Genomic DNA, 11,979 nt, shown 5'->3' with positions numbered 1-11,979 from the left:
AATATATATATATATATATATATATATATATATATATATATATATATATAGAGAGAGAGAGAGAGAGAGAAAACTATGCAAAAGATTATAGAGAAAGAGAGAGGACATACACACGAGCTAAAGTTTCAAGAACATTTCAGTCGTCAAAATAATCTCGAAATGGTGCTTGCTGGTAAGTGCAAGTACTCTTTATTGACGGGATCTGCTTTTACATTTTGCTCATCTCGTCGTCGAGCTTTCTATCTATCTATCTATCTATCTTTCTATCTACCTATGTATCTATCTCTTTCGACAACGCGAGCTGGCGTGTATCGACAAATGTATATATAGTACCTAGTAACTTGGCTTACCCTTTCAAATTTTCCGAGAGTTCCTCTCTGGTCCATTCACCTAACCAAATTTCTAATCACTTTGTTCCATCTCTAAATTACAGACATCGTCTAAATCATTTCAACCTAATAATTCATCCCACAACGATGTATTCGTTATCCCATAGTTTCATTAAAAAGAAGGAATACAAAGGAGAATGGTACTGCGATGATACCTCTGTGTTTCATCGTACACTCAATTATTTATTCATTTATTTATATACTCAATTTCTTCATAAATTTCCATATCGACAAAGAGATATCTTTATCTTAGTGTTCGTATCGTAAATAGTATTTTTTAGTTAATTAGAACGAAGGAAAACAATGACAATTAATTATTCTAAGGACAATACTTCGTTTGGAATGGGAACTTTTAGGCGTTCAACCAACACTGCTGGAGAGAATTAACGAGGAAAAAAATATCACGAAGGGACGAAGAAGAAAGAACAGAAAGTGTGGAGGAAAGAAACGAAAATCACTTGGACAAAAAAAAGGAGAAATATCATCAAAAAAAAAAAAAAATAAAAATCATCATCATTATCATCATCATCATCATCATCATCATCATCATCATCATCATCATTATCGTGATTAAGATTTAAGAAGTTCGTCGTTTCTTCTTCTTCTGCTCCTCTTTCGTCGTCTACTTCTCCTCCACCTTCTGAATCTTTCTCCGACTGGTTTGGTCCACCTAAAATCATCCTCCATGTCATCATAATCCTCATTTAGATTATCTCGAGTTTCCAAGCTTCTTCGTAGGCGTCTAGAAACTCGTAGACGCGTCATCGTGGTTTCTCCACAACTTGGATCGTCGCAATCGATGAGGAGCCTTGAATCGCCTATCCATTTCCCGTGGCAGCTCGAATTCATCGCCGTTCTAGCAGCACTTCCGCCGTCGACGGACGTCGATAGTTTCCATCTGCCAATACCCACGAGCAAGTTCCCTCTTCTACCATCTCTTCCTCTTCTACCTCTACTAGTACTACTACTACTACTACTACTACTACTACTACCACCACCACCACCACCACCACCACCACCTTCTTTTCCCTCCTCACTTTCCTCATCCTCATCCCCCTCGTCATCCTCGTGTTGTTCGACGCATATTCTCGTACCTGAAAAAGAAAATAAAATAACAAAAAAAAAAGTAACAAAGGACAACGTATTCGACTATTTTACGATTGAAAAGTAAATGAAATCGATAAAGAGAAATGTATAACTAAAATGTGATATCTCTTTGGAAAGATGAATTTATTAAGGGAAACAAAAAAAGAAAATTAAAAAAAGAAAAAAAGAGAAAGAGAGAGAGAGAGATGAAAGAAAGAAAAAAATAAAAATAATAAATTGTTTTCAAGTCAAATTTTTTTACCATAGATTCGTTCTCTCTATATCCCGATGTGAGGCTTTACATTGATATACTAGCTTTTAAATCAACGTTTGTTATAGAATCAGCTAAAAAATCTCTCACGTAAAATAACATTTTTCATAAACAGAAAAAGGGAGGGAAAGAGAGAGAAAAAGAGAGAAAGAGAGAAAGAGAGAGAGAGAAACCAGTAAGAAACAAAAAGAATAATAAAAAATAAAATCATATCTCTCTGGTACAATCGTAATACACGATCAGCACTTTCGCGGTAAATCTATCGGAGAACAGGCGTACTGTTATACTATGTATGAAGAAAAAGATCGGTTATCTACGTTTCACCGCGTATCCGCAATATCCGGAAACACGACTCTGGTGTCCACGATTCTTCGATAAGGATAACGCCGCGTTCTAAATCGTCGTGGAGGGCCGATTTGGCCGAGATAAAACAAAAAACAAAACTGTGATGTCGCTCGTTCATTCGACGCTTGTGATGAGAACGAGAACATACACCACCAGGACACACTACGTATATTGCGGAAGAGTGAAATAGAGATAGAAATAGAGAGGGAGATAGAAAGAGAGCGCGGGAGAGAGAGAGAGAGAAATAGAGAACAAGTAGACGCAAGAGTTTATATTCAAATCGAGAAATCTTCCTGTTATTTCTTGTACGAGATTCGACGCGTTTTCCGTGACCGATGTTTTTTACACAAAGAAAAATATCATAGTGACATTGATGAAAAGTTTCGCTAAGCAGAGATTTCACAAACAAACAAACCAAGAACAAACAAGAATACTCTATAAAAAATTCATCACGCCGATCAATTCAATTTCGATATTTTTTTTTTCGATCATTTTAATTTTCATTTAGTTTTTCTTTTTGATTTTGTTTTGTTTTGTTTTTCACCTTTGTTTTTCTATTGTTCTCGTCGTAATCATTCGATTGCTTTGTTTTCCTTTTTTTTTCATTTGACGACAGTACATGATATTTTTATTTGTTTGTTCTCTTTTGTATCAATTTTTCTTACACACACACACACACACATATATATATACATACATACATACATACATACATACATACATGTCTACGATATCCATCCTCACCTTCGGCCAAGAAAGAAGATATCCGTTTGCAAGCTCTAGAGGCACGCACGATGGTGAAGGCGACACATCTCTGGCTGAAAGGTAGGAACGATTCGATTAGAAGTAACATCGTGATATCGTATCCGAGTTGACAGACGAGAAGGATCAGAAGTGAAAATGCAGAGAATGTGGTTTTCGAAATGGAGCTTTTAAAAATTTATAAACCTTTTACTATGACTCACTTCTTTTTCTGACAAATATATTATCGAATGTTAGAAAATTTGAAATATTTTGAGAGAAAAGAAAATCTTATTTTTTTTTTTGTACATACGAGAGAGAGAGAGAGAGAGAGAGAGAGAGAGAGAGAGAGAGAGAGAGAGAGAGAGAGAGAGAGAGAAAGAGAGAGAGAGAGAGATCTTTCAAGCTGTCAAATTTTAACCGAGTAAACTAACATTTATATGTTAAAAAGAGAAGAAAAATTTTTTAAAATTAAACGAACGCGTTCACATGAAAATTGTTAAAATATTTAATCATTAACAGAAGAGAATGAATTCAAGAATTTCAAATGCAAACGAGCGACTATTTTCTATATATTTCGTATTAAATCATTAAAATTTAATATACGGAAAAAGAAAAAGAAAATATATGGGAAAGAGGAAAATGGTCTAGTCTGAATTTGCAAAAAAGAAAAAAAAAAGAAAGAAAGAAAGAAAAAGAAAAAAAAAAAAAAAGAGAGAAAACGAACAAAAAAGTACAAATTCGCGGAAGTACTTACGTACCATGAAGAATCATCGGTTTTTGTGTGACCCACATGTGTCATCGAAAGATCTTTTTAACTCTTTTAAAGGATGAATTTATTTCGATAGACGTCAATCACATCGATTTAAAAGTATTTCAATGACATGTATATAACTCGATCAACAACGAAATTATATATCTATACGTGTGTATGTAGGTATATATTGCATGTCCATATCAATGTCGCTTATACAAACAACATTTTCCTCCTCATTCTCTCGAGCAATTTTTTTTTCTCTCTCCACCTACGTTCTGTCTGAAGAATGATTTTTTTTCTTCTTTTTTTTCCATTCTTCTTTTTTTTTCTTTTTTTTTTTTTTTTTTTTTTTTTTTTCCGTTCACTACTTTCGTAGTTATGTATACACTCGAAAAATAATGTTTGCAATGTGTGTGACCGCGTATATTTCCAACCACTTTGAGAGTAAATTGCCGCCGGAGACACGCCCATTCACGTGTACCACAACCTTATTCGTTTATTATACGATGTGATATTTGAAATTGTTCTACCGTACGTCACGGAAAAATAAGAAAAAAGAAAAAAATGAGAGAGAGAGAGAGAGAGAGAGAGAGAGAGAGAGAGAGAGAGAGAAAAGAAAAGAAAAAGAGGTAAGAAAAAAAGAAAAGAATTCATATTATAACACAAAAAATTGATCATTCATAAATGAATAACAACTACTATTGCTGTTCGCATTTGTCATAAAAAAGGAAAAGAGCAGTTCTAAAATAAATACATTGAAAATAAAACGAACGAAAGGAAACATTTAACTTATAATGTATAAATTAATAGATAATGTATAAATAGATAATATATTCCTATAGAACGCGTTCGATACATTCGCGTTAAAGCTCGAATTAAAAGCAATGTACAATCGATGAGCTTTATTAGTTATCAATAACGATAAACGTTTTGTTCACACCTCGTATCTCGGTCTGTCGATGGATTTTTCATGGAAAATTTTCTGGATGTGGTAGCTCGTATTGTCTATATGTATACATACATACATACATACATCTATACATAGATAAATAGATAGATAGATATATATATATAGATGAATATGTACATATGTATATGTTCGATCGATGGACTTGTAGATTTATCTCTCTCTCTCTCTCTCTCTCTCTCTCTCTCTCTCTTTCTCTCTCTCTCTTACTCTCTCGTTTACATCGATGTGGCGCGAAAATGTCCAAAAGCGTACGTACGTGCGTGCGACAATTTTCAGCGTGCTGTCAGCATCGAATTTCGTTTTGTCGACCTGTTAGACGACCGTTGTAAAAAAAAAAAAAAAGAAGGAGCGTATAAATTGGAAAAAAACAAGATTAAAAAAAAAAAAAAGAAAGAAAAAGAAAAATAGAAATTGTCATCGGGAAATCTGATGAAATACCATGACGTGTAACCAAAGCAGAATTCGTTTCATCTGACGTTTGAATAAAAAATGTAAGCGTAAATGAAACATTATTAAAGAATGTATATACGAGAAAAGGGAATGTTAAGGATGACTTCATTGTATGAAAAAACGAGTGACACGTGTCGGTTGATAATGATAAGATAAATTATTAACATCATTTCATTCAAGATTGCATTATTAAATTCATACAAGATAAATAGATATTGCTAATTGCAAAAGTATTTATGCTCGAAAATTATCATTCTAAGGTATATACGTCACATTTATATACGTCGATTCTATTAATTGGGCAAATAAATAAATATGTTATCGCTTCGAAATAACGTAGAAAAAATTAATATAACGAAGGGAAATAAGTTTTCTCTAGAAATAAATCTACTTGCAAATGTTTGCGTTTGTATAAAGAGATAGGATTCTCGCAGCGAAAAGAGTCTCGTTTAACGGTATGCTCGTAATAAAAACGTAAGAGAGCGAGTGAACGAATGAACGAACGAATGAACGAACGAAAGAGTAGCTGTATAAATAAGCGCGTGAGTGCAAACAAGTGCGAGCAAATCGCATTTTGCAAAGAAGGTTAGAACGAGAAGGAAAAAAGAGAAAAAAAAGCAACAAAAAAAGAAAAAAAGTATATAAAGCAAAAGGGCGTATTTTTTCCTCTTTCTTTCTCTCTCCCTCTCTCTTTCTCTCTCTCTCTCTCTCTCTCTCCCTCTCTCGCTTTTTCTCGTTTTTTCTGTCTCTTACCTCATACTGGATATTTCATTTCCAATGCCAACTTCTGTATCGTTGTAGTCGCCAGGTAAGAAGGAGAGTAGTGTCACACCTACGAAAGATCAATCGAAAATCGTCGATCGTCTGGAGCATGTTCGGCATAACCGAAAAAAAAAAGAAAAAATTAAAAAAAAAAAACTAAAAATAAACAAAAATCCCTTCTCCAGCCCATCCCATTCCAACAAACTTCCACCCACCGATTCAACCAACCAACCCATCAATCAAAAAAAACAAAAAAAAAAAAAAACAAAAAAAAGAGAACGATAAATCGAACGAGTATCGAGTAACGAGAGCAAGCGAGATGAAGCGAAAAAGCGAGCAAAACGAAAGCAATTTTCTCGTGGTACACGCGTGATCACTCACTCCTGTCGTGAAGTAGAGGACGAAGAATGCCAGAGTGACAAGATTGAAAGCTTCGACAGCTCCTGATTTGATCCAGTCTAGGACAATGCTTCCCGCCGTTTTTCTCCGAGATCCGTACGCTGCGACTTCTTTTTTGCGTTCCACTACCGCATCCGGTGTTGCATGCCGACCACTCGCTCCATTCGTTCACTATGCAATCTACGACTGCAAGAGAGGAGAAATATCTACAATTTATATGCATACAGAAAATTCTCTATACAAGAAATTATGCGGAAATAATTTTATGTGAGTAGCCTGATTAAAATATTTGAAAAAAGAAAAAAAAAAAAGAAAAAAGGATAATTGAGAAGAAAATATATTATTTTAAAATAGCAATAATAATAATAATAATACAAATTGTTATTATTCATTATAACCTTGATCTGCATTAGAAAAACGTGAAACTGAAAAAAATAAAATATATAAATTCATATATATATATATATATATATATTTATATTAGGCTATTTTCATCATGATCACCATCGTACACGTACGTGTCGAACGCAGATTAATCGAGATAAAAAAAAAAGGAGGAAAAAAATGTTAAAATTTTAAATCTGAAACGAATATTGAATAGAAGAAAATCATGACTATAAAGATAGCTATATATAGATAGTTCGGCTATGTTACCGACAAAATGGCTATCGGCTTTTCGTATATCTTTTTCTCATTGTCGCTTGTGCAATATAATCTTCTTGGTGAAATGTAGCCGTTTTATCCCTTTATATAACTGACATTATTTATTGCATCGCGGTGCAACAACTCTTCCGAAAATACTCGCAGTTTATTTCATGGCATAAATGCATAGATGTATTTTTCCAAAAAGATTTGTTATTATCCGCATTTAAACGCTTTGAAATGAAGAACAATCAAACGATTTTTGTTTAAAAGAGGAACGTTGAAATATGCGTTAAAGCTCATTTCACGTGAATGCTTCGTAGATTTCTGTGTGATTTATAAATACAAAGAGAGACATTTAGATCGTTGGACTTGAAAAAAATAACGAGAGAGACAGAGGGGGGGGGGGGAATAGAGAGAAAAAAAGAAAAAAGGATTATGAATACCAACTCAAGCCTATTTTTTTGACGTTGAATTCAATAGAACTAATAGAAAAGCGTGTATATACATATGTACATACATATGTACGTATACGCGAGTAATACGATGCGACGATTCATTCACGATGAATTCTTCGTTTCTCATTGTGAATAGATCCATCGAACTCGTATCATGCGAGAATAATAGAAAGATTTCACGAATATTCAAAGAGACCTATCCTTAATCAAATCGCTATCGAAATATATATATATATATATATATATATATATATATATATATAAAAGCTGAAAAGAAAAGAAAAAAATTGTAGCTATTGTTCAAAATTTAATAGAAAAATAAAAAAAGTAAACATATATACATCGAAATTCTATGATACGTGATATGTGAGAGAAAGATGTGTTATGTTACGAACCCATCCATCCTTCGATAACCTATTCCCTTTATATTAACCTCGATCCCTAAACAGGGCGCGGTGATCGATCGATTCTGTATACGTCAAGCTAAATTATTTCATCCATTCGGGTTTTGAGAATTCGTTGCTAACAAAGAGACAAACACTATAGCGATAGCCACTAAAACTCTATTATATGTGGAAATATGAAGGTAATTTAAAAATCGTTTACCAGAACAATAAACAAATCGTTTCATTCATATGTACATATCTACATACGTACGTGCGTACATTGAGGTAAACAGTTTTTCACATTGTTGTTTTCGAATTGTCACAAATTGAGAAGTAACTTTCATGTGTTTGGGAAAAAAAAAAAAAGTAATAATAAAATCAAATATAAATCGATAGATGTCTTTTTTAAATAAAATGCAATTATATCTTGAAACATTATAGAATAAAAAAAGTAAAAATTGATAGATCCAATATTATAAGAATATAATCATTTTCGAGGCAGATAAATGAAGAGAAGAAGAAAAGAAAAGAAGTAAAAACCAAAAAAAAAGGAAAAAAAGAACAAATCGAATCGATTTTTCTATTTAATACTCGATCCATCTTGGTTAACAGTAAGAACAAATAATACGAGGAACGTGATGGTAGCTTCTTATGTCTTGGAGATGACAGAAGACTCTTTACGTCCGGTCCGGAAGCAAGATAATCGTTTTCCGGCAGAGCTTCGCACCTCCTCGTTCCTTCGCAAATCACTATCGTTCCTTTTCCGTACTTATAGTCTCTCCCTTTCCCTCTTTCTATCTCTCTCCCTCTCTTACTTTATCAAATTCACCTCAGATAGTCGTAAAACGTCGCGATAAATTTTGAAGAAGAAAAATCCTCAATTCGGATTTTCCCTTTTGACGGAAATACGTCAACGAGAAATAATAATAAGCCTTTAGAGTAAAATTTTGAACTTTCAACTTTAATTATAATCGCCAGATAAAAAACCATTAACAGAATTACCTTATCACTTGTTCTTTCGTTTCTATTCTCATCAACTCGCTAGTTTAAAACGCGATTTCACGATTTTAATTAAACGATACAATTCTTTTTTCTTTATTTCCCTCCCCCCTCTCTCTCTCTCTTCCTTTCTAAAAAAAAAGAAAAAAAAATTAGGTCGAGCGAAATCAAATCCTATTAATTCGAAATATCGATTTCTCGTAGCTCTAACTCATTTCATAAGACACATCTGTACAATAGACACATATCTAATAAAAAAAATTTTATAGATCACTAGATGCATCATATTTTTGCGTTATCTATTTTTTATGTATGTATATACATATATGCATACTATATAGACAGTCGATCGTAAAAATCGTACGGAAAGCGTTAAAACTAAATTACGAATGAAACTTCGTACACGTTGAAAACGTTCCACCACCAAATTGAATTTATCGCATTTGTCGTGTCAATTTCGAGCTTGAGTCTATCCATCCATTTGTTTGATGTCTATTTTATTATTTCTATTCCTCGCGATCGTATAGCCTAAAGCAAATTAATGTGGTCGACGTTGAATTGAACATTGGAAATTATCTACTTTCTTTTACATTTTTTACTGTATTACGCTTTATATATATATATATATATATATATATATATATTAGAAAAAGTTTATAACTTTCCTCTTCCATAGAAGAAAATCCAACAATTTTCTATTATTCATTGCTTTATACAAAATAAAATTTCCTAAGGTAACTACCTTTAAATTGCTTCGTAATTATACAACTTCGAAATGAAAAAATAAATTTACTCAAAATTAACCGGTATAATTTTATCTGAAAATTATTGGATATCAAAATAACTTTTATCGAAATAATTTACGAAGAATGGAAAATTTTCAAAGTGGTTCGCGTTGGTTCATCAATGCATAACATAATATCGCTATATTTCATGGGGTTTTCATAATCCTTAAAGAAAAGGAAAAAAACTTTTTTTTATATAGTCCATTTAAAAGTATAATAAAAAAAAAAAAACTCGTCGAAAGGAAAAAGTTTTAATTGGAGAGATCATATAAAGTTGCTACAAATTCGTCTTATCTTTTTATACTTCGTTAGTACCTATATCTATATTTAATGAATAAATACCTATAATTAAAAAAAAAAAAAAAAAAAAAAAAAAAAAAAAAAAAAAAAAAAAAAAACAGAAAAGAAAAAGCGAAGAAAATTCAAAAAGTCAAGAAGGAATCACGGAGAGAGAGAGAGAGAGAGAGAGAGAGAGAGAGAGAGAGAAAATTCTCGCAGAGACATACCGCCGCAAGTTTCCTTGAAATCGTCGCAACAATCAGCGAGTTTGAGACACGCGTGATCGCAATAACACGGTTTGTCTCGTGGACTCTCGATAATGGCATTAGGTGATTCCTTTTGTATGACACAACCGGAATCTCTTCCTTGACAACAAAGCTTCGCAGCACTGCAACTTCCGGCCAGAGCTGTGTCCATATAAAAAATCAACGCAAATAGGACGAGCTTCAATTTAGGTTGAATCAGCTTCCTTAGGATATCCATCTTCACTGGCATCGTAATATTCTTTATCATCATCCCTTTGAATAATTTCAAAAATTCTAATCTACGCCGATTGATCAATGACTTTTCTTAATACTGTTTTCTCCGTTAATATCGTCTCCATCGAACGACAAGGTAGATGATGATGATGATAATAATCCTGATAATGAAAAATATCTAATCAACATGATGAATTTTTCCTCGTATTATTGTATTTTCATTCGACGAAATACACTTTCACTGATAAAACGCGATCGCGAATTACGATATGAAAAAGGAATAATGTGTAGCCTACCGGTGTTTTTCATTCACCCTCGTGTCAAGAGAGTCGCGAATGAACTGAGGCGATTTCAACGAGAACGAGGGTACCACAGCATCGTATTGCGAGCACACAACTCCCTTTTAACACATCAGGGCTGCGCGCGCGTGCTTACTCGCTTTACTCTCATCGTACTCCCGCCGCCGCCACCTTCTCGTCCTTGATTCTTCTTCCTTCGCCCTCTTGCGAAACCCTCACCAGGTTAAACCAGCCGCCACCTTACGAGCGCATGCCTGAATTACCAACGTACGACCACTTGGCGTTTAAACCTGCTTCTCATCCTCTCATTCCAAAGTCACCCCCTTCCCCCACCACCCCTTTATACTCCATCTGATCCTAATCTTGTGATTATATGAAATGACGAACGAGTATTGTCTCAAGAATAAATGTCGCATGAAAAAGAAAAAAGAAAAAAGAAAAAAAAAAGGAAAAAAAAAAAAAAGACCTAATTATTTTTAAGACAACGCTTCCTACTATAAAATACTTCACATTTTATCGAATAAAAATTTTTTTTCTGCCTCTTCTAAAATCTAACGAATTCATGAATAAACAGATAATCGTCATAAATTCTTATAAGAATTAATCCAACAGCCGTATAAAATGATAAGATAAATAACATAAAATATTGAATTTATATTTAATTAATTTATAAATAAAAATACCATTGTATTCTAATAAATTATAAAGTTTTGTTACAATAAAATGGCAATTATTTGTCAATCAAGCCAATAAATCAAACTTCGGAATATTGGCGATACGTATAAAGTGATTCGCAAAAATATAGATTGGATAAATATTCTATTAGGAAAAACGAATTTCTCTTCTCGGAACCGCCAAGCGATGATTAATAAAGATATAAAATCGGAGAATAAAAGCAGAGATTAATATTTCAGATGCGTAACTCACAGTTGTATATCTATTTCAAAGTTATCAATACGCTACAGAGGATTTCAATTTTATTGAAAACTTCCTATGCATTAGTAACAGTTGATAACCTTATCCCAATCCTATTTATTGCTATCAGAATATAATTTTTGATGGAAATAAAATTCAAAATCATTGAAATTCTAATTATAAGATATCCAGTACGTTTAATTAAATAAGTAATTAACATTAACAACATGTGATAATTTAGAATTATAATTTTTTAATACAATTAAAAAGAAAAAAAAAGACAAACGTTTTAGAAACGTACTGAATTATGCAGCCATTCGCCCGGTAGTACTTGCGTCACATAATTTAGATTTAGATGATCGATGAATCGCAAGTAATACCGACCCAGATCTTACCACGTGGAGGTTGCTGCATCCGAAGATCCACGGGCTAAGAAAACATATTGATTAGTCGAGTTTAATGAACCTTCAGTCGAACCGGTCGAAGTCGATTGAGGATGCATCAATCATGACTTTGTTGTCCTAACCTACCCGAGAAAAAAAGCGTGGATTTTTTTTTATTAAATGT

The 11,979-nt window shown here is 33.0% G+C and overlaps 1 protein-coding gene across 1 annotated transcript; it reads right to left on the bottom strand.

Moving 5' to 3' along the window:
- Positions 1 to 551: 551 nt before the first annotated feature.
- LOC124955244 lies at positions 552 to 11,825 on the bottom strand. The gene is made up of 6 exons (XM_047509402.1): positions 10,495 to 11,825; positions 9,947 to 10,359; positions 6,153 to 6,356; positions 5,763 to 5,841; positions 2,836 to 2,909; positions 552 to 1,483 (listed from the first exon to the last, which is right to left on the bottom strand). The coding sequence occupies exons 2-6, from the start codon at positions 10,233 to 10,235 to the stop codon at positions 960 to 962; spliced, it is 1,170 nt and encodes a 389-aa protein (XP_047365358.1). The 5' UTR covers positions 10,236 to 10,359; positions 10,495 to 11,825; the 3' UTR covers positions 552 to 959.
- Between the last annotated feature and the right edge of the window lie 154 nt (positions 11,826 to 11,979).

This window comes from Vespa velutina, chromosome 17 (genome assembly GCF_912470025.1).
Source record: "Vespa velutina chromosome 17, iVesVel2.1, whole genome shotgun sequence".
Taxonomy (NCBI): domain Eukaryota; kingdom Metazoa; phylum Arthropoda; class Insecta; order Hymenoptera; family Vespidae; genus Vespa; species Vespa velutina.
Note: the sequence above shows the minus strand (reverse complement) of the source record. Positions and strands in the feature narration are given on the sequence as shown.